Source organism: Podarcis tiliguerta (genome assembly GCF_965153285.1).
Source record: "Podarcis tiliguerta genome assembly, chromosome: 9".
Taxonomy (NCBI): Eukaryota; Metazoa; Chordata; class Lepidosauria; order Squamata; family Lacertidae; genus Podarcis; species Podarcis tiliguerta.
The window spans coordinates 65,463,108-65,486,380 of NC_139542.1; the positions used below are offsets into that span (position 1 = coordinate 65,463,108).

The 23,273-nt window shown below is 44.1% G+C and overlaps 1 protein-coding gene across 5 annotated transcripts in view; it reads left to right on the forward strand.

The window, feature by feature from the left end:
* PPARGC1A (PPARG coactivator 1 alpha) overlaps positions 1 to 23,273 on the forward strand; it is a 631,111-nt gene that overhangs the window by 198,628 nt on the left and 409,210 nt on the right. For all 5 annotated transcript variants that reach the window (XR_014515347.1, XR_014515348.1, XR_014515349.1 and 2 more), the window contains exon 2: positions 12,062 to 12,121. Coding sequence is in view for 2 of the 5 variants with exons in the window: in XM_083458139.1 (XP_083314265.1) it covers positions 12,062 to 12,121 (60 nt within the window). In the remaining 3 variants the exon portion in view is untranslated. The remainder of the gene's footprint in view (positions 1 to 12,061; positions 12,122 to 23,273) is intronic.

The following is a 23,273-nucleotide window of genomic DNA, read 5'->3' on the forward strand; positions in this document are numbered from 1 at the left end:
AGATAAAAAAAAGCAATAGCCTTTAGTGATTTCTGTTATAAACACACTTTTCTTAATATGTGGGAGCACATTTGCATAATAGAAACTAGCCAAATGTGCTTGAATTTCTATCTCTGCAGGAAACACCTATTGCATTTTCAAATTAACAATCACTGCAATTAATCTAAACAATCGCTCCTACACATTGGTACTATTGAAAGTCATATTTCTAATTTACATGTCCAAATTAGTTTCAACTTACTTATATTGAAGGAAAATAGATTTCTTTTTTCATATAATTAATGTAGTCTGCAAATGTACTGTGGATTAAATTTATCATTGTAAGGATCTTAAGATTCTAATATTTTTGCAGAGGCATAAAAAAGAGTAGCTATAATTATTTCATTATGTATGTATAAAAATAGGATGCGGGGAAGAGCGCATGCTTTCCTTCACTGATTACTCTTAATGTCTCTCAAATTTCCTGATTTACAGTATTCTCCAAGGATGCAGGTTTTTCTAATTGAAGTGCAGCAATTTGCATATTTTTAGACCTTGTGAAACAGTTAATTGATATATCATACTTATACAGTACTTAATATATTTTATGCATTTTCAGGAGGGGAGATGACTTCTATAAGGCTATCACATTTTGCAAATAATCTTAAATTTACAAATTTGTGATATCTCTCCCCCCCCCCCCCCCGTTTGTCCTGTCCTCTTAGAATGAAGTAAAAATGCGATGAGGAAGCAATTGGTACAGCACAAAAATTTAATCCTATCGGTACCTTGACTTGTTCTGTGCTGGCGGCAGTCCTAAATTATGCAGAGGTGGTCAGGCTGTTCTAGCAATCAGGGTGTCTTGCACTATTCCTGCACCAAATTCCAGCTCTTTTTCTGTTGCAGACATACCCTTTATCATGCTGATACCCCCATCAGTGTGTATGTCAGTTCTTCAAGTATATATACACCTTCCTAGCTTGTCCTAGCCATCTCCTTTCCTTGGATAATAGTCCGGCAGAAGAATATAGGGAGGCAGCAGAACTCCCCACAGAATGCCACAAAGCACTGATATGCTGTGGGCATATTGATAGGTTGTGGCCAACATGTTGACGATTATCAACTGTTCTTAACTTGAAGCACCACTTTAGCTAATGTGGCTTCCTGCTGCCGCTGCACCGCCGGAGCACGATTTCTGTTCTCATCCTGAAGCAAAGTTCTTAACCCGAGGTACTATTTCTGGGTTAGCGGAGTCTGTAACCTGAAGCGTATGTAACCTGAAACATATGTAACCCAAAGTACCACTGTATTTTGTGTGTGTATGTGTGTGCGCAGCACACTTTTGTCTGCCTTGCCTGTTCCCTTCCTGCGTCTGATTAGATGGCAGTGCACTCCCAGTTCTGCAATGTCAGCATCATTGAGAAGAGAGCACTACCAGTCCAGTCATCTAGACACATCACCACTATAGCCTATGAAGGAAGGATTGCAGAACAGGAGAGGACCAGGGCCTTTTCAGTACTGGCCCCGACTTGGTGGAACGCTCTGTCACAAGAGACTAGGGCCCTGTGGGTCTTGACATCTTTTCTCAGGGCCTGCAAGACAGAGCTGTTCCACCTGGCCTTTGGTTTGGACTCAGTCTGACCCTTTTGTTTCCCTCCCCTTATGGTCTTGATTTATTGGCTACTTTTAAAATGAGGCTTCATTTTAAACTGCATTTTAGCCTGTATTTTAAATTGCCCCCCCCATTATGTTTTTACTGTGATTTTATTGGTGTTAGCTGCCCTGAGCCAGGCTCTGGCCAGGGAGGGTGGGGTATAAATAATAATAATAATAATAATAATAATAATAATAATAATAATAATAATAATAATCAGCCCTGGTTCTATTGACCAACTAAATTTTCTTTCCTTGTTGTTGTTGTTGTTGTTGTTGTGTAGTCGTTTAGTCATGTCTGACTCTTCGTGACCCCATGGAACAGAGCACGCCAGGCACTCCTGTCTTCCACTGCCTCCTGCAGTTTGGTCAAACTCATGCTGGTAGCTTCGCAAACACTATCCAACCATCTCGTCCTCTGTCGTCCCCTTCTCCTTGTGCCCTCCATCTTTCCCAACACCAGGGTCTTTTCCAGGGAGTCTTCTCTTCTCATGAGGTGCCCAGAGTATTAGAGCCTCAGCTTCAGGATCTCAGGATCTGTCCTTCCAGTGAGCACTCAGGGCTGATTTCCTTCAGAATGGAGAGGTTTGATCTTCTTGCAGTCCATGGGACTCTCAAGAGTCTCCTCCAGCACCATAATTCAAAAACATCAATTCTTCGGCGATCAGCCTTCTTTACAGTCCAGCTTTCACTTCCATACATCACTACTGGGAAAACAATAGCTTTTACTATACGGACCTTTGTTGGCAAGGTGATGTCTCTACTTTTTAAGATGCTGTCTACGTTTGTCATTCTTTCCTTAAGGTACCCCTGCCCATACGGGCCAGTCTTGACAGACTCTAGGGTTGTGCGCCCATCTCACTCAAAGAGGCCAAGGGCCAGCGCTGTCCGAAGACACTTCCGGGTCACGTGGCCAGCGTAACATTGCTGCTCTGGCGAGCCAGAGCCGCACACGGAAACGCCGTTTACCTTCCCGCTAGTAAGCGGTCCCTATTTATCTACTTGCACCCGAGAGTGCTTTCGAACTGCTAGGTTGGTAGACGCTGGGACCGAACAACGGCAGCGCACCCCGCCGTGGGGATTCGAACCGCCAACCTTTCGATCGGCAAGCCCTAGGTGCTGAGGCTTTAACCCACAGCGCCACCCGCGTCCCATTCTTTCCTTACCTGCATACAATTCCTTGTTGCCAAGCCACTGATCTTAAAAACCCAACAACACTCTTTCAAAATTCCGTATAAAGAATGCAGGATGTATTTCATAGAATCACAGTCACACAGAGCAGCAAGCAGTTATCAATGTCATGGATGCTTTAGCTGAGATCCCTGCATTGCAGGGGGTTGGAGAAGATGGCGCATGGGTCCTTTCCAGCTTGAAAGATTCTATGAAATGGTGGTTAAGCACTGCCTGAAAGCCTGTAAAAATGGCTGGTGTGGGTCACTCTGGCAAGATCAACCTGGATAAATAAATGTAAGGACCAATAAAGGTGTGCTTACATATGTAGCTGGAAAATAGATAACCCAGGTGAAATAATGGAAACTTGAGTGATGCCCTATTTTGAGTCTCTAAAGTTGAGGAATAATCATCCAATTTAGTACAGTGGTACCTCGGGTTACATATGCTTCAGGTTACATACGCTTCAGGTTACAGACTCCGCTAACCCAGACATAGAATCTCGGGCTAAGAACTTTGCTTCAGGATGAGAACAGAAATCGTGCTCCGGCGGTGCGGCAGCAGCAGGAGGCCCCATTAGCTAAAGTGGTGCTTCAGGTTAAGAACAGTTTCAGGTTAAGTACAGACCTCCGGAACGAATTAAGTTCTTAACCTGAGGTACCACTGTAAGTATATGCTGGAAGCTGCCCAGAGTGTGGCTGGGGCGACCCTTTCTGATGGGTGGGGTACAAATAATAAAATTATTATTATTATTATTATTATTATTATTATTATTATTATTATATGTGCCACTTGAAAATCCTGAGAAGCTCCTATGCCAGATTTAGGGTGGTGTGGGTGGTCCCCCCGCCAAGCCAAGAGTGTGCAGAATGGAAGGTGAGAAGGAGGAAGGCATGAACATAATAAATATTGAGAGGGGGTGCCAAATGCTGTCCTCTTTCTGGGTGCCATATTATTACCAAAGCTCTCCCCTGCCGATACAGTAATGCTAGCCTAGTGGTAGAGTACAGTGGTACCTCGGGTTACATACGCTTCAGGTTACAGATGCTTCAGGTTACAGACTCCGCTAACCCAGAAATAGTACCTCGGGTTAAGAACTTTGCTTCAGGATGAGAACAGAAATCGTGCTCCGGCGGCGCGGCAGCAGCAGGAGGCCCCATTAGCTAAAGTGGTGCTTCAGGTTAAGAACAGTTTCAGGTTAAGAACGGACCTCCAGAATGAATTAAGTTCTTAACCCGAGGTACCACTGTACTGGGTCCAGTATCAGGTTCACAGACGCAACACAAGAATTCCCTTAATCCCTTAGCTCTGGTATTGGATCTGACAACGGGTGGGGCAGCTAGGACTCGCCACAGAGATTATTTAGCATCATTCATCTGGTTCTAGTGTAAAGCATTGTGATATATTTGCTTTTAGAAGCAAATAAAACAGGGAGCTATGGCTCTGCCCAGCTTTCCAGGAAGCTTCGGCCATTGCAATATAAGGTATGCCTCGCTCCATGACAGCTAAAATGACTGCACATACGTTTTGATTCGGAGGATTCTGACTGAAAGTTTAGATGCATTGTTTGAATAAATGACAGAAAAGCTGGGAGCAGACAGGCTAAGAATAATGATGCATGAGAATGCTGGACCGATTCTCCAGGGCAGGACTGGCTGAAGACATTGAGCCGTTTGAGGTGAAGCTGACCAATTGAATTTTACTTCAGCTCTGGCGACAGGACAGACTATTTCACACCCGAGGGCAGCAGGCTAGCATGGAAGGCACATGGCAAACATGTGGCGCAAGCAGCTCTCTCCCCGAACACCTTGCAATTCCACGCCCAGCATCTTCTGCCCGATGTGCCCACTTCATTCTGCCTAATTAAGGGCTGCCAACTTGGCACTTGCAGATGCCATGGTGCCCGTGAAGGCTTTTACTGGTGCCGCAAACTCTGAGCTTTCATTTATTTTCTTTCTATGCTGAGTCAGAGGGGTGACATACTGCCCTGGTCTGCATGTCAGGCTAAGCCAAAACATTGTTTAGTGTGAATGTGCAAGCATGCAGGTTTCTGGAGAAGAACTCACACCTACTTTGTCCTACTTTGGTTGTTTTTACTGCTGTGCCATGCTGTTCTATGTCAAAGTTTGGCTTATCCTGTCATCTAAACCCAAGTTCATGGCTTGGCTGTCTTCCAGCTAGCATGAGCTGTAAAGTAAAGGTAAAGGGACCCCTGACCATTAGGTCCAGTCGTGGCCGACTCTGGGGTTGCGGCGCTCATCTCGCTTTATTGGCCGAGGGAGCTGGCATACAGCTTCCGGGTCATGTGGCCAGCATGACTAAGCTGCTTCTGGTGAACCAGAGCAGCGCACGGAAACGCCATTTACCTTCCCACCGGAGCGGTACCTATTTATCTAATTGCACTTTGACGTGCTTTCGAACTGCTAGGTTGGCAGGAGCAGGGACCGGGCAATGGGAGCTGTAACACTTCATATATTTCTCCTTACAAAACTTCTTGTAGTCCTACTAGCGTAATTTGTTGGTTATAATTGCCCTTCAGATAGTTCATATGCTTCTTCCAAACTTCTGTAAATCTCTGGTCTTGCAGGTTTTGAATCCTTCCTGTCATTTTGTCCAATTCTGCATAGTCCATTAATTTCGTCTGCCATTCTTCTTTCGTCAGAATTTCTTCTTGCTTCCATTTCTGGGCTAACAATACTCTTGCCTACTGATTCCTTATATATTGGTCTCATCACTGATATTTTTGGGGGAGTCTTTGTTAGTAGTTCCACATGGCTCAGAGGCACAACTCATAAATGCTAGTAGAAGGAGAAGGAGAAGGAGAGTTTGGATTTAATATCCTGCTTTATCACTACCTGAAGGAGTCTCATAGCGGCTAACATTCTCCCTTCCTCCCTCACAACAAACACTCTGTGAGGTGAGTGAGGCTGAGAGACTTCAGAGAAGTATGACTAGCCCAAGGTCACCCAGCAGCTGCATGTGGAGGAGTGGGGAAGCGAACCCGGTTCACCAGATTATGAGCCCACCGCTCTTAACCACTAAACCACACTGGCTCAGAAGCCCTGCGTTCCGTGTAGCGGGCCCAAGCTTGTGTAACTTCCTCCCAACTGAGATTAGGAAGGCAGCCTCCTTTCTGAACTTCCAGCTCTTGACTAAAATGTTATTGTTCCTGCAGGCATTCTAATGATGCAGCTTTATTGTTTAATTTTGGGTGGACTGTTTTTATGTATGTCATTTAGAAATACTAATGACTGAGCAGTATATAAACACAACAAACAAAGAAACAAACAAATAAATGTCATTTTAAGTGTTTGAGCTCCTCCTGCTTTCATTCTCTTGTTGCACATTGTCCAAGGTAAACAATGTTGCACATTGTCCAAGATCATTTATAAATACTGAACATGAATAATTTCCAAGGTAAACAATGTTGCACATTGTCCAAAATCATTTATTAATACTGAACATGAATAATTTCTCTTTGGAGCACCTTTGGAACTGAATGATGTTCAGGTGGGTTATCTTGTACCCAAATCTCAGTGAAGAAAGCCTTATTGTCAGCCGGTGTTCGGAAGTGTTTTTTTGAGAAATTTATTCTTCCATTCATTTTTGAAGCTTCTGCCTCTTATGATGAGGGGGGGGGGGCAATCAATTATAAGTTGTAAATGTAGATATTAGGTTACCTGATTGCCTTTTAAAAATAAAACAAAATAATTATAAATGCCAAGTGAGTCAATTTTAAGATGAGTCCTATATTGCCTGAGCTTTTAGAACGACCCATCTTACTTCATGTGGGATAACCAGCTTCATCTTGCCAGGCTTAGCAATGTCCCTTCCCTTCACCTTGGGAGGAAAGTAATCAGGCCTACTGTATTGCTGTACCTCAGTCTACCTGAGAAGAGGTCCTCAGCTGGTTGCTTCAGCTCTGACCACATGACTCTAACAAGCCTCTCTAACAAGTTCTCGTACCAAGAATTTAGCAACTTTCACCACTGTAACTAAGCCAAGTTTTACTGCCTGTGCAGCTTTTTCTGACTGCTGTATGGAAAAGCACATGAATCTGACCTTTGGAGAGTTAGTAAGTAAACTATTTTAAACTTACCAAACTTTTGGTCTTTTACTATGCTAGGGGAAGGGGGAAACTTTGGAACTCACAATGACATTTTAAAGATCTAACAGCCTATATGTCCACACTTTACTTTGCTACTTTGTGATTTTAAATCTCCACTGGGATTCTCTCACCAAATTGTACTTGCCCCAAGCATGGATCTTGGCACCCCAGAATTCTTCTTTTACATACCTATTTTTTATTATTGCACCAACACTTCAGCTTTCAGATTTGTTCCTGTGATCAGACATCTGTTTTATACCAGGTTTACTTCCCATCATACAGGTTAGGAAGTCCACCTGGCTTTCTTAGCCTGGGAATTTCCCTAGTCTCCCTTACAGAGACGTACGTGTGTGTGTGTGTGTGTATGTGTATAACTATATGTGTGTGTGCGCATATATGTGCGTTTCAGCAAAGGAGTAAAAGACTATACCAATTATCTCACACCCTGCAGCTGTGCCAGCAGCCATCTCAAGAGAATAGTCGTCTGTTAGGGGTTAACTTGAAATCCTGATATTGAAGGATTTGGAATATTTTGGTGTAAAGCATTGTAATCACAATACTGTAATTTGAAGCTTGATCATATGTAGAGAACTAAGATACTTTTTCCTAATCAGTTCTTACTGACTTGATGTGAAGGGAATGTTTATTGCGGGGAGAAGAATAGCCACGAAAACAAGAAAATGATTTTGTTTTAACTGTAATATGTAGATCAGAGTCTTGAAATGTATTTCTCCCAATCTTTTTTTAAATACCAACCACTAACACTACATTTCATGGGTATCTAATAGTCATTAGTTTTGTAATTTGCTTTGAGATGGGCCATTCACTAATCATTAAAATATATGGTTAACTATAAAACTGGATATTGAAAAGGATTAGACAAAATCATTAGATTTGTAGTCCTCGGAAGTTTTTATCTGAGATCATCAGGGGTTGCAAAGGCCTGCTTGCAATGTCCAAGCGTCATTTGTTTTGAACTGGTAGAAATTTGTGACTCTGAGGGTTAAAAAATTAAACTTCTGCAAGGTTTGAAGAACATGAGTGGCGAAAGCTTTCATTTCCTATCTCCTTCAAACAAATACTGAGATCCCCAAATCCTTAACTAAGCAAAACTCCTGCTGGCAAGACTCTGAGTTTAGTCACTCCAAGTAAGGCTGAAGAAGATGCATTTTTATCTACAAACACACAAAGGTTTATACAGTCTGCTAAGATTCTGAATTCTGGATTACAGCTAAATCTACATCCCTGTTCATCTACAAATATGTGCACAACCACAATGGCTTTCTGGACAAACATGTTTCTTGCATATCCATGAAATATATGCCAAAAGAGTCATCAGGTTATCAAAGAACTAAAAGAATGTGTACGGACTCTCCAAGTGCCCCTATTTTCCAGGGATAGTCCCGAATATACAGAAGCCTTCCCGGTTTCTGATTTGATTCCGGAATGTCCTACTTTTTTGGATGTGAGGGCGATCTGGCTGCGACATCTGTCACCCCATTGATCGCCAGGGTTGATTCGGCTGATCTGGCTGGCTAGGCGGGTGTCCCCTTCCTCCCTCACCGCTCCATGTGCGTCCCTCCCGAAGCTGCGCGCTCGGTGGAAGAGGATGACCATCCCAGATAGAAGGAGTGTATCGTTCTGCGGTCAAGGGTATACAAGGGTATACATAGCTGCGCTCCCCTGCTAGAACCTCCAAACAAGCTCAAGGTCCATTTGTAGGAGAACGTAGGGTAGTCAAGCTTCCAAGACTCCAGACACATCCAAGTAAGGCGCTGCATGTGGCAGTTTGCCATTCTTTAAAAAAAAAAAAAAAAAAAAAGGACAAAAAAACCCCCTACTTTTCCTTAGGACATCCCTATTTTCATCAAAGAAATGTTGGAAGGTATGGAATCACATGTGATGCCCAACCTTCACCTGGGTCTTTTCATTTGCCTGTTCCAGAGGCATAAACACATTCCCTATTGTAGGAAAAAGAGCCAAGAGCCCGGCTGCACCTCAAAAACTAACAGATTTGGTGAGAGGCAATAGTGTAACTGGTGGAGGAGCTCGTCATGACCACCTATAGATAGCCTAAATATGCAGGCAGTTATGTGGAACAGTGGAATTTGCTGCCAAGGAGTGTGGTGGAGTCTCCTTCTTTGGAGGTCTTTAAGCAGAGGCTTGACAACCATATGTCAGGAGTGCTCTGATGGTGTTTCCTGCTTGGCAGGGGGTTGGACGCGATGGCCCTTGTGGTCTCTTCCAACTCTATGATTCTATGATTCTATTCTATGTTGGTCCACTACAGTGGTACCTCGGGTTACATACGCTTCAGGTTACATACGCTTCAGGTTACAGACTCCGCTAACCCAGAAACAGTGCTTCAGGTTAAGAACTTTGCTTCAGGATGAGAACAGAAATCGTGCTCCGGCGGCACGGCAGCAGCAGGAGGCCCCATTAGCTAAAGTGGTGCTTCAGGTTAAGAACAGTTTCAGGTTAAGTACAGACCTCGGGAACGAATTAAGTACTTAACCTGAGGTACCACTGTATTTATATCTGTCTACACACGTGGACCTCTTCAAGAGCATAGCAACTTGTTAGGATCAGCAGACAGTCACAGAACAGTGAGCTGGCAAAGGAGGGTATGCACATTAGTCTTCTTTGTTGCCTGTTACATACCAGAGCCTTATTAAACACACACACACACAAAACAATTGTGACCTAACCGTCAGCAGTCAAAATGGGCTCCTAGTCACACTTCTCTGAAGCCTCTCAGCCTCACTCACCTCACAGAGTGTTTGTTGTGGGGGAGGAAGGGAAAGGAGATTGTTAGCTGCTTTGAGACTCCTTCGGGTAGTGATAAAGCGGGATATCAAATCCAAACTCCTCCTCCTCCTCCTCCTCCTCTTCTCCTCTGAGCATATTTTGTATCTTGCTGTAGTGCTGCCAAGATTGGGGGCGATCTCAAAGTAAAATTGTCCAGTTTGTGGTTCTCTCCTGCAGGCTGGAGATCGTGCTGGATGAGTAGCTTTTATAGGTTATGTTTCAACTTATTAATTGAGGACATCTCAAACTTTATTGAAAAAATGAACTCAATAAACATATCGATCTTACAGAGGATTGCATTTATAGATAAATGTGCATTGTAACTGACAAAAACTAATCAACTGAGTCAATTTAGTGTTTTGCCAGCCTGTTTGCCTGCATACTAAGGGGAATAATATTTATAGTGTGCCGCTTGGAGGTATAACGCTAAAGGGGCAGATCAGATTAAGTGCAATCAGTGAGAAGGGAGGCAACTTCCAGCATCCCCACCCCAGCCACAGGCAACTATTTCTGTGCACAGTAGCAGCTGTGTGAACAAATACCTCTGCATTTTATTCCAAGTGAAAGTAAGTCTCATTGATTTCAGTGGGTCTCATGGCCACGTAAAGCACTTTCAGATTGAGGGTGATGGATTGAGGATGCTGGAATTTCATGGGCTTGCTTCTTTTGAAGATACACGGCTAATGGTTCATATTGCACACTCTCTGTAGCTCTGCTATGCTGAGTCTAGCTCTTGTCCTAGATCTTTGCAGAAGTGGAGCTGTTTCTTATTAAACTGACACATTTCCATGTATCCTTTTGTTCTCTGTTACCAGCATATATTGCTTCTTGCGAGGAGCGGTCTTCTACATATTTTATATGTGTTAATTTTTTCCCCTTTTAAAATAACCTGCTATGCCTTTTTGATTCAGTTACATTATTACAAAAAGTTAAGAATAGTGTACATTTCTAGCTCAAGCGTAGCTAACACCACAATCCTTTTTGTGTCTACTCAGAAGTAAACCCCATTGTGTTGAGTGAGATAGGTAAGTGTGTAGAGTCGTACCTTGGATCCTGAACACCTTAGTACTTGGACATTTTGGTTCCTGAACGCCGCAAATCCGGAAGTGAGTGTTCCCGTTTGTGAACGTTCTTTGGAACCTGAACGTCCGATGGGGCTTCCGTGGCTTCCAATTGGCTGCAGGAGCTTCCCGCAGCCAATCAGAAGCTGTGCTTTGGTTTCCGAACGTTTTGGAAGTCGAACAGACTTCCGGAATAGATTCCGTTCGACTTCCAAGGTAGGACTGTGTAAGACTTCAGTGTAGAAGTGCAATCTTAAACAAGCTTTTTAGAAAGTAAGTCCCACTGAATTTCTGGGTGAATGTTAAATTGGATTGTGAGCTGAACCACAGTGCTCCCATTATGGAGACAGGAAGGGCTGTTCCAACTCAGGCTTATCTGAGATCATGGAAGTAGCAGCTCCCATTACGGACCACAGTGCTCCCATCATGGATCACGGAAGTAGCACTAAACCATGGTTTAGCATTACATGTGAACAAAATCTTTAACTCTAGAAGAGAAACATTCAAGCTGCTTCACCTTTGCTTGATCTTCATGAGGATCCCCCAGCTATCTTTGTGTGGTGGGCACCAGGAGAGCTGTTGTCTTGGACTGAAACATTCGAACCAGCTTAAATATATAACAGAATTCAAGAAAATTGTGCACATGCTGGTTATCTCAATTAAGACATTTTTCCAGGTAGGAAACGAGTCAGATCTTCATGAGAAAGTAGACCTAGGGTAGGTGTAAATTTAGATCACAAAATGGATAGGGGGTAAGGGTTAAAAACTTTGCTAAGAGTACATTTCCCCTGATCTTCAAAGCCCGTAGGACTGCTAAGTAGTAAAAAGAAAATCCTAATCATTTCACCTCCTGTGTCATGTCTAGTTTGGTCTTAAGACAAAGATACATAGATACCTCAGTGAACAACCTTTAGTGACCGTAAACAACAGGTATCTCTGTCTCATTGGTTTATAAAAAAACATTTGTATATTATTATTCATTATAAAAATCAGAGGGGCAGTTTATGACAGTTGTACAATGCAATACAATAAAATCATATTTAAAAGTTAATATCAGAAATCAGCTCAGCATTGTGGAAAGGTATATTCTTAATTGCCTGCATAAGCCTGGCAGAATAGAGAAGTTTTCAGCAGATGTTTACAAGTTGAAGCAGAAGGCACCTGCTAAATCTCTGTTGGTGGAGTAGTCCAGGTTCCAACATTTCAGACTCAAGTTCAAATCTGCAAGCTGTCATTCAATTGATATACCTTTGTCCTAATTTTTGCTTTTGTTTTTTTGCAGCCTCTTTCCAGTGCTGACCTGCCGATGAAGGAATGCAACATTCTTTTCAACAGTGCACAGGTAAAAAACACACCTTTAATTTGTTGAATAATGTGAACACAATACAGCTAGAACACTAGGTATGTGGAAAAACTCGGTTAAAGAATTCGAGCTGCACCTGTTGTGCTTGTGTGTGTTTGGTAATAAGATGCATAAGCAGACTTCTGTTGGCAGATTGTAGGAAGCACCCCCACAGACTTTGCTCCTAAGCACACTTCAGAGACCACAGCACTGGTCTGACCAAGGAGCCTCTAGGGACCCAGAGATGTTTGCTATGGAAGCAAGTGCTCTGCTCACCACTGGTGTGGCTATAACTATGCCTGTTTGTTCTAGTTTGGTGGCACTGACTTGGAGTGAAGCTGAATAATGTCTCAGTAAGGAAGGCAAGGGTCTTCTCTATCGGAGATCCTTCAGAGTAGTGGGTCAGTTTGTAGGAGAAATCGTATGTCAGACTTTGAGTTTTTTTATGAGTTGAACTTCTGCTTCTCTGTTTGTTCAACCTGAAGCTCTGTCCCTCCTTCTCTGCATCCTCCACTTTTGCTTCTGGAGCTTTTGCTTCTCTTGTAAGGGTGTGTGGAACCTCATGTAGATATTCAATCTGTTGGTCACTTTTCCAGTGTGACTGCTTCTAAAAGGAAACATTTGCAAAATCCTTAAAAGACATAAAATGTTTTCCTCCCCTCATTGGGACTCCCCAAATAGGTTGTTGTTGTTTTTTTTAATTACTCGTGTATCCAGTAAATTTCTATACTGCCCTTTGTAAATAACTCCAGGGCAGTTTTAAGTAGAGATGTCAGACTTCCAGTGTGCTGCCATCTGCCTTATTGCAGGGCAGATTCGAGGGTAAACCATACGTGGAACGAGTCTGCAACTTGATGGAGGTAGAAACTGTCTCTCATGCCTTGTTACGCTGCCGTTTCTACAGGGATATACGCTCGGTATTTATTACCCCTGCTATGCAAAAATCTCCAAATGAATCCGAACTTCAATGTCTAAAATCCCTGGTAGAGGACAAGGATCCTGAGATCACGTTAAGGGTAGCCAAATTCTGTGAGATTGCCATAAAACTTAGGGAACAAGCTGTGCTATCATAATGATTAAGGCCTTAAATGATAATTTTAGGTTATATGTTAGTGACTATGTTTTAATTTATATATTTTTAACTGTTGCTATATCTGTATTGTTCCTGTTATACCTAATTGCAAATTCAAATGTATCCGTATCATGTTTTATGACTTCCTTGATATTGTATGTGGGCTGGAACTGGTCTGTGACCGAAATAATAATGAAATTCAAAAGATGTCAGACTTTTAGGGTTATTCCAAGGGCCACCTCACTTAATATATTTGGGGTGGACATTTAAGATGTGTTAAATGCACATAAAGAATGGAATGTGTGAATGTTGACAATGGTGTGTACAGGTCGTATACTCATCACAGAGTTCTGATTAACTACAGTGCCTTTTGAGTATATTTTCAGTGACAAATCCAGATTTGTGTCTGTGTAATGTGTAAAATGGCCCTCACTATGTTTGATCAAAGGCACTGAAATCAAAATACTTCACCAACTGGATGAATTTGTGTAGAGCAGAATGTAGCATGTCCATGGTATTGTTGATCCTTCTTGTGTGTTGTGTTTATTGCGTATAATCTTGGGTGCCAACCCAGGTTTCCAACTGAGTGTACACTCAGACGCTCTGTAGGTCAGACCAGTGGCGTAGCGTGGGTTGTCAGCACCCGGGGCAAGGCAAGTAATCTGCGCCCCCTAACCCGTGCATTTGCGCCCCCTAACCCTAACCCCCAGATGTTGCGCCCGGTGCGGCCGGCCCCCCCTGTACCCCCCACGCTACGCCACTGGGTCAGATGCTCTGTAGGTCATTGATCATTGAGCACAGCAATGAACAGCTGATGCGAAGCATTTGTGCTGTGTCTGTGTTTGTTTGAATGCATTGACTTCAGTTTCCAAAGGTGCCTTACAGGTTCTATCAGAAGTATTCCAATATTTAGTGCATGCCTCAGCCCCTGTTCCTTATAGCACTAAGTTGCTTACTTTTTAATGCATCTGAAGAAGACTTTATCTGAGGAGTTTTTCTGTGAAAAAACACACACGCAAAAACCTCCCCCTTATGAGCAAAATTCACAGCCCTGCAGCCTGTGCTCTAGGGGTGGCACTGATGCTGAGTGGGACAGGAGGGCCCAATGGGAAAGCTATGGTTGCATGTAGTAAATGATGTATGAAATGCAAAATCCCTTCTTACCCGGGGCACAGATAGCAGAGATGGAGAGAAAATTTGCCTTCTGGTCCTTTCTGTGAACTGCTATTAGCTGGGATTTTAGGTTCAAGGGAAAAATACTCCAAAATTGAAGAGTACACCCCCACTCTCCTGCCGATGCCGCCCAGACATGCATATATACCCTCTCTTACTGCTGAGTATGTTTTGCTACAAAAATTGGCTAGCTGGAAAACTCAGCTGTTGTCTGTCTGACTGGACTTTTAAAAAACAACAGCTATGTTTCATATCAGCTACAGCACCTGCTCGAATCTATTTATCTTTTCTTTTAATTAAGAGATAATGTCAATGGGAGGAAAATAAAACCTGACAAGATGAAAATCTTTCACCATACCATTAAAAACCGAACAACAACAACAACAAAAGTCAACCAGCTTTTTTTGTTTTGAAAGGGAGAGAAGAGAAAATCTTCATTAGGTTGCAACATCCTCTTACATATAGCGTGCTGTGCTGTACTAATGAATTAGAAATACGAACAATGAAAGGAACAATAGGAGATCTGATCAGACAGACCAAAACCAAAGCTATCCACTGAGACCAGTGTAACAGAGTTTAATGCTTCTCTGCTATTTTTAAACAGCCTGATTCAGTTTGGCTCAGAGATACTTTTGCTGATTGACTCACGGAAAGAGCAAAGTGAATCCTGATCACTAATGCTGTTGTGTGTGTGTGTTTGAACCTCTGAAGTGCTGTACATTTCACCAATCCTTTCACATATGGAAAGGATTTTGATGTGTATGTGGTTGTTCTGTGCTAAAAATCATGTCGCTGTCTGAAAATCATGAAATACTATTTTTTAGGGACATTGGTGGTGGATTGGTTGGTAGGTTTGGAATATGTGGTTTGGAAACCTAAAGCAAGGCATCATTGTTTGTGGGAAAGACTTGTGGATGTAAGACAGGCATAGGCAAACTCGGCCCTCCAGATGTTTTGGGACTACAACTCCCATCATCCGTAGCTAACAGGACCAGTGGTCAGGGATGATGGGAGTTGTAGTCCCAAAACATCTGGAGGGCCTAGCTTGCCTATGCCCGATATAAGATGTTCAGATAATTGGAATGAAACTATTGTTAGCGTTTGAGTCCCATAGAGAGGTGGTTTGAACCAGTCCAAGCCAGTTTGAACCGGTTTGAACCGGTCTAGGCCGGTTTGAACCAGATTGAACTGGTCTAGGGCGGTTTGAACCTGTCCAAACTGGTTTGAACCGGTCTAGGCTGGTTTCTTCTGGTCTAAGCCAGTTTGAACTGGTCTAGGCCAGTTTGTGCGGGTCCAAACTGGTTTGAACCGGTCTAGGCCGGTTTGTACTAGTCCAAGCCAGTTTGAACCGGTCCATGCCAGTTTGAACCGGTCTAGGCCGGTTTAAACCATTCCAAGCGGGTTTGAACGTGTTTAGGCTGGTTTGAACCAGTCCAAGCTGGTTTGAACCGGTCTAGGCTGTTTTGTGCAGGTCTAACCCAGTTTGAACCGGTCCAAGCTGGTTTGAACCAGATTGAACCAGTCTAGGCCGTTTTGAACCAGTCCAAACTGGTTTGAACCGGTCTAGGCCGGTTTCTGCTGGTCTAAGCCAGTTTGAACCAGTAACCGGTCTAGGCCAGTTTGTGTGGGTCCAAACCGGTTTGAACCCGTCCAAGCCGGTTGGAACCGGTCTGAACCGGTCTAGGCCGGTTGGAACCGGTTTGAACCTGTCTAGGCCGGTTTGAACCAGATTGAACTGGTGTAGGGCGGTTTGAACCTGTCCAAACTGGTTTGAACCGGTCTAGGCTGTTTTCTGCTGGTCTAAGCCAGTTTGAACTGGTCTAGGCCAGTTTGTGCGGGTCCAAACTGGTTTGAACCGGTCTAGGCCGGTTTGTACTAGTCCAAGCCAGTTTGAACCGGTCCATGCCAGTTTGAACCGGTCTAGGCCGGTTTAAACCATTCCAAGCGGGTTTGAACGTCTTTAGGCTGGTTTGAACCAGTCCAAGCTGGTTTGAACCGGTCTAGGCTGTTTTGTGCAGGTCTAACCCAGTTTGAACCGGTCCAAGCCGGTTTGAACCGGATTGAACCAGTCTAGGCCATTTTGAACCAGTCCAAACTGGTTTGAACCGGTCTAGGCCGGTTTCTGCTGGTCTAAGCCAGTTTGAACCAGTTTGAACCGGTCTAGGCCAGTTTGTGTGGGTCCAAACCGGTTTGAACCCGTCCAAGCCGGTTGGAACCGGTCTGAACCGGTCTAGGCCGGTTGGAACCGGTTTGAACATGTCTAGGCCAGTTCAAACCTGTCTAGCTGGTTTGAACCAGTCCAAGCCAGTTTGAACCGGTTTGAACCGGTCTAGGCCGGTTTGAACCAGATTGAACCGGCCTAGACCGGTTCAATCTGGTTCAAACCAGCCTAGACCAGTTCAAACTGGTTCAAACTGGCTTGGACGGGTTCAAACTGGTTTGGAACCGCACAAACTGGCCTAGGCTGGTTCAAACCGTTTCAAACTGGCCTGGACCGGTTCAAACTGGCTTAGACCAGCAGAAACCGGCCTAGACCGGTTCAATCCGGTTTAAACCGGCTTGGACTGGTTCAAACCGGTCTAGACCGGTTCAATCCGGTTCAAACCGGCTTGAACTGGTTCAAACTGGCCTAGACCGGTTCAAACCGGCCTAGACCATTTCAATCTGGTTCAAACCGGCCTAGACCGGTTCAAACTGGTTCAAACTGGCTTGGACCGGTTCAAACCGGCTTGGACTAGTTCAAACTGGCCTAGACCGGTTCAATCTGGTTCAAATTGGCCTAGACCGGTTCAAACCGGTTCAAACCGGCCTAGACCGGTTCAAACCGGTTCCAACTGGCTTGGACCGCTTCAAACAGGTTTGGACCCACACAAACTGGCCTGGACCGGTTCAAACTGGCCTGGACCAGTTCAAACTGGCCTAGACCGGTTCAAACCGGTTCAAATTGGCCTGGACCAGTTCAAACTGGCTTAGACTATTCCAGTTTGAACCAGTCCAAGCCGGTTTGAACCGGTCTAGGCTGGTTTGAACCGGTTTGAACCGGTCTAGGCCGGTTTGAACCAGATTGAACCGGTCTCGGCTGGTTTGAACCAGTTTGAACCGGTCTAGGCCAGTTTGAACCGGTCCAAGCCGGTTTGAACTGGATTGAACCGGTCTATGCCAGTTTGAACCAGATTGAACCAGTCCAAGCCGGTTTGAACTGGTCCAAGCTGGTTTGAACCAGATTGAACTGGTCTAGGCCGGTTTGAACCGGTTTGAACCGGTCTAGGCCAGTTTGAACCGGTCCAAGCCGGTTTGAACCGGTTTGAACTGGTCCAGGCCAGTTCGAACCGGTTTGAACCGGTCTAGGCCGGTTTGAACCAGATTGAACCGGTCTAGGCCGGTTTGAACCGGTTTGAACCGGTCTAGGCCAGTTTGAACCGGTTCGAACTGGCTTGGACCAGTTCAAACTGGCTTAGACTATTCCAGTTTGAACCAGTCCAAGCCGGTTTGAACTGGTCCAAGCCAGTTTGAACCAGATTGAACCGGTCTAGGCCGGTTTGAACCAGATTGAACCAGTCTAGGCCGGTTTGAACCGGTATGAACCGGTCCAAGCCGGTTTGAACTGGATTGAACCAGTCTATGCCAGTTTGAACCAGATTGAACCGGTCTAGGCCATTTTGAACCAGTTCAAACTGGTTTCAACGGGTCTAGGCCAGTTTTTGCTGGTCTATGCCAGTTTGAACCGGTCCAGGCCAGTTTGAACCGGTTTGAACCGGTCTAGGCCAGTTTGTGTGGGTCCAAACCTGTTTGAAGCGGTCCAAGCCAGTTGGAAATGGTTTGAAGCAGTCTAGGCCGTTTTGAACCGGTTTGAACTGATCTTGGCCAGTTTGAACCAGTCCAAGCCGGTTTGAAGCGTTCCAAGCCAGTTTGAACTGGTATGAACCGGTCTAGGCCGGTTCAATCTGGTTCAAACCGGCCTAGACCAGTTCAAACTGGTTCAAACTGGCTTGGACGGGTTCAAACCGGTTTGGAACCACACATATCTACAACCCACTAGATAAGATAAACCCCAGCTCTGCCGTCCCATCTCCACTTCGGAACTGACAAGGCCATTCATTAGGCGTCACGAACTGATAAAGGAGAGAGCTTTGTTTATACAGCTGGGTTCCTGTTATACATTCGCTCAAGAGCTCAAGTTAATGGTTTTTAGCTAATGCACCCTTGGAGAAGGAAAAATGGGGATTTTGGGGCCTGTTTCAGACTGACTGCACAGTCAGGCTTTAGATTTGGGAAACCCATTCCTTCAATACAGTCTCTGTCAGGTGCTGGTGTGGTTGCTTGAGAGCAAACAGGCAAGACTCCAACCTGTCTTTTCCAGGCTTTATTATCTGTACAAACTATTTACAGTGCAGAACGTCGCAAGTCCATGTCTGCTCAGTAGCTAGCAGAATCTGGGAGTGGGCGGTCCTTATACCTTCCCCAGCATAACAGTCATGTGACCCCCATCCTTCTCCTCCCCTCTCTGCGCCCAAACCTACTGCGCAGAATGGGCGCTGGCAAAGGGGGACTTGCCTCCCCTCCGCTTTGCTCAGGCTCGGTGTTGAGGCTCTCCCTAGCATCTTCTGATCCTTGCACCCCCTCTCCACTGGAGGTGGGGCTTCCCTCCTCGCCAGAGGAAGAACTGCTTCGCAAGATATTCGGAGGCTCCCTGTAACACAACTGCCCTTCCACCTCTCGCCTCTGAGCTGATGGCAGTTCCCTGACAGTCTCATATTGGCATGGCTAATCACTCTTCTGTGTGTAAATATCTAGCACCACATTTTTGCCGATTTGCATACAGGTTAGCATCCCTCACCCTGCCCAATGGATGCTTAGACTGATTCCTTTTAACGTCCGTCCTGTTTTGTTAATCCATGCTATTATAATATAGAAGTGCTGATATTTGAAATGCAGTCAATCCCAATCACAGCATAATTGTTTGTGCTTTCTTCTTCCACAAGGCGGGATTAGTCATTCAGTACTAATGTTGAATTTTTGTTGCCTGATTCCTGCCAGCAACTGAAACCTGACAACTAATTCTGGATAAGCATGATCAAAATTGATAAACCCTGCTCTACATGGAAGCCAAAAATTGGAAGTGGCTGTTATTTCAAATACAATCTCTTATCTCATATGGCACAGTGGCATTTAGTGAAAACATACAAACAAATCTAGTCTTGGATTGCCCTGGAGATAGAGGCTTGGATGCAATTCAAATAAGTAGTTCTTTATTCTGCATAACTTTGGGATGTACTAAGACATTTCAGCTGCACCTGATATCATTAAATTTGGCAGCCACCGCCTAAGCTTCCTGCTTTTCATTTGTACAAAATGCCATATTAAAGAGTGGAAATATGAGAAAATTCGTGTTTTCCCTCCTTTTGCATATGCTCATCGTGACACTGTAAATTATAAGAGCTGAAAGGAGTCTGAAAGCTAATCCGTACCTCACATTTTTGTGACGGATGACACGCAGTAGAGGAAAGGACCATTGGATTTTAAAATAAACAAAATCCATTGCAAGTTTATTTGAAAGCAAATATGGACCAAGCGTGACAGCTTTCTTCAGAGTACTTATGTCATGGGGATATATTTCAAGCAAACATTTAAGAGATAATTTTATTAGGAGAGGTTGATGGTCTCTGGGCTGGGTCTTCTCTTCAGATGGAATTATAGTCTCTCTACGATTAAATTAGAAAGTACGTCTAAGGCAGCTTCCAAGGTTTAATGGGAAGGGCAGTAGCCCTTTATTAGCACAGTCATATCTTTTGAGTAGGCCTTGACCTATATATCGTCAAATAACTAACAAGTGCCTTCCTGTACAGTTAAGGTATTTTTATCCGCCAAAGCATGGAGCACAATGGCTACTTTTGCATACCTTCCAACATTCCTCAGATGAGAATAGGAATATTTCTCACCCCCCCAACTGACCCTCATCGACACCCCATTTCCTGTCCCCCTCCCCAAGCATTTCCTATCATAAACCAAACCCCTTAATCCCAATTTTATTTTTATTTCATTCCTTGGTAGATTTGTTATTGTTGTATAGTCGTTTAGTCGTGTCCGACTCTTTGTGACCCCATGGAGCAGAGCACGCCAGGCACTTCTGTCTTCCACTGCCTCCCGCAGTTTGGTCAAACTCATGCTGGTAGCTTCGAGAACACTATCCAACCATCTCGTCCTCTGCCGTCCCCTTCTCCTTGTGCTCTCCATCTTTCCCAACATCAGGGTCTTTTCCAGGGAGTCTTCTCTTCTCATGAGGTGGCCAAAGTATTGGAGCCTCAGCTTCAGGATCTGTCCTTCCAGTGAGCACTCAGGGCTGATTTCCTTCAAAATGGAGAGGTTTGATCTTCTTGCAGTCCATGGGACTCTCAAGAGTCTCCTCCAGCACCATAATTCAAAAGCATGGTAGAGTTACTCACCAATAAATGAATTTTAGAAAGAGGCAAGATTAGACACCTCACCTGGTCCCCAGCAGCTGCTATGAGGTAGCCAAGGGAGGAGGCTGGCAGCAGAGGCCATGGCAAGGCAACGAGATGCTCCCTCACAGCCACTGCTGTCACTCGGGGCAAGCGCTGGCTCACCCTCTTCCCCGAGCTCAGTGGTGGCAGCACTGGCAGGGGAAATAGGGACATTCTGGGATCAAGTCAGAAGCTGGGGTGGCATTCATAATTCTGGGACTGTCCCTGGAAAATAGGGACACTTGGAGGGTATGCTTCTGCCAAATGTCTCCTTCTTTGGGTTAGCCTTTAATAAAGTTTATTACACAGAGAGAGAGAGGGAGGGAGTGTGTGTGTGAGAGAGCACGCCTTGTGATCCTTGTCATATGGAATGGGTGGGTTTTCTGTCCAGAAATGTATTTCATAACTTTCAGTTTAGTAGGCCAATCTGTTTACATTCTGAATAAACCTAAAAATCTCATTAAGAGCTGAACATTAAAAGTAATCTCCTGCTGTTTTATCTCACCTTTGCTGTTTCGGTTACATCCGCTCCTCAACTATGTATACATTCAACGGTCCCTTAATTAATATTCATAAAAAATAATAATCTATTTTTGTCCCTTTCAGACTCCATGCACACTCTCTTAGCAATGACTGATCTCTGTGGGATTTACTTCTACATAAACATGCATAGCCCTAACTAAGCCTAGATATAAACTTACCGAAGAGTACTAATGAATTCAGTGGTATTTAATTTCCAGCTGAACTTGTTTAGAGTTCCTGTTTAATTTTCATTCCTTGCCACAAATTTCTTTCAGTGTTTGGAATTTTCTTTATTGATTGCATCATCAGTTCCTGCTTTTGCTTCAATCCTGGCCTGCGTTGACTACTGCAACTATTCCAATCTTGTTTCCTGAACATCTACCGCTTTAAACTTTATTCAAAAAATTGTGTTCTGCTGCCATCAACTTCTTGTATCCTCCTCTTACGCTGCCCTTCCTCCTGAAGAGCTCAGCAGGAAGACCGGAAAACTGAGACTGAATTTATTGGGTTATGAAGTACAACCTAAGCGCACCAAATTTTTATCGTCATGTCTGGCATTTGCATCACAATTCCATGTCGTAGAAAATGTCAAATGTGAAGCCACAGTTTCAACCGTTCTATGAGTCTTTCCAAAAGTGTATAGTGGAAACAGCCTCTCTCACAATAGACCTTTCTCACAATAGAGAATTGTCTTTGCTATTGATTAGAGGTACTGATTAGCTGCAAACTGTGAAGGCAGACAACCTATAGTTTCAAAACCTGACTTCTTAATGTTGTTGTCTTCCGCCTGCTACTTCTGTCGCCCATGCCAGCTTTGTTGCTTTAGCCAACAATTACTACTTGTCTTTCAGGATTTATGCATTTAAAAAGCAGAGGTAATTTGTTTACTGTGTCCTTGTACAATGCCTAGCTCAGCTTAATCTGGTTGAGTTAAAGTACCAAGTTCATTGCAATGATTAAGAACAATAATCAGCCCTCTTTCCCACCACACACCAAGGGGGGTGCTTGGAAGGCCTTGGCGCTCAGTGTGGTATATCCCATCATTCCTGGTGTTTCAATGAAGATTCATATTTATTAACAGATTAACACATTTTGTATCTACCCACCTCTGAGCTCATACATGCAAAAGAGCAAGGAAGCCTTCATAAGTCTTCCCTGTTAACTCTTCAAAATGAAAACTATGGACATGCCTATTGTTACTATTGCTTCTTAAATATATTTTTGCCATGACAACTCAAAGCGACTTAAAACATTGTAAGCAAAAAACCCCAGACACATACAGTCATACCTCGGGTTGAAGTTGCTTCGGGTTAAGCATTTTCAGGTTGTGCTCCGCGGTGACCCAGAAGTAGCGGAGCGCATTACTTCTGGGTTTTGCCACTCGCGCATGCGCAGGCGCTCAAAATGACATCACACGCATGCGCGGAAGCAGCGAATCACGACCTGCGCAGATGCGCGAATGCTGGTTGCGTTCGCTTCAGGATGCGAACGGGGCTCTGGAACGGATCCCGTTCGCATCCAGAGGTACCACTGTACATACATTAAAAGCAGAATATTTTCTCCCAACACTGAGAGTTTTCCACAAGCAGGGAGATGTTGACACAAGGGGATGTTAAATCATGCAATCCCCATCTGAAATGGCATGTGCAAAAAGACAAATGTATTGCAACGGAAAAATGCCCAACATGTATTGGCATGTGTCTTCTTCAGGGACAATTGTAAATGCCAGCAAAATAAAGTTTGCCTCTGAGTAACCCAAGATCCTTTTGCACGGCACTTTGTTCTCCCATGTAATAGTACTTCTGAAGGGAGTTTTGCCCATCACTTTACTCTGTAGACAGGACTCAACATCCTTTAAAATCTTTGCCCTTTCCTAGTAAATATTATGTGTGCCAAACATGCA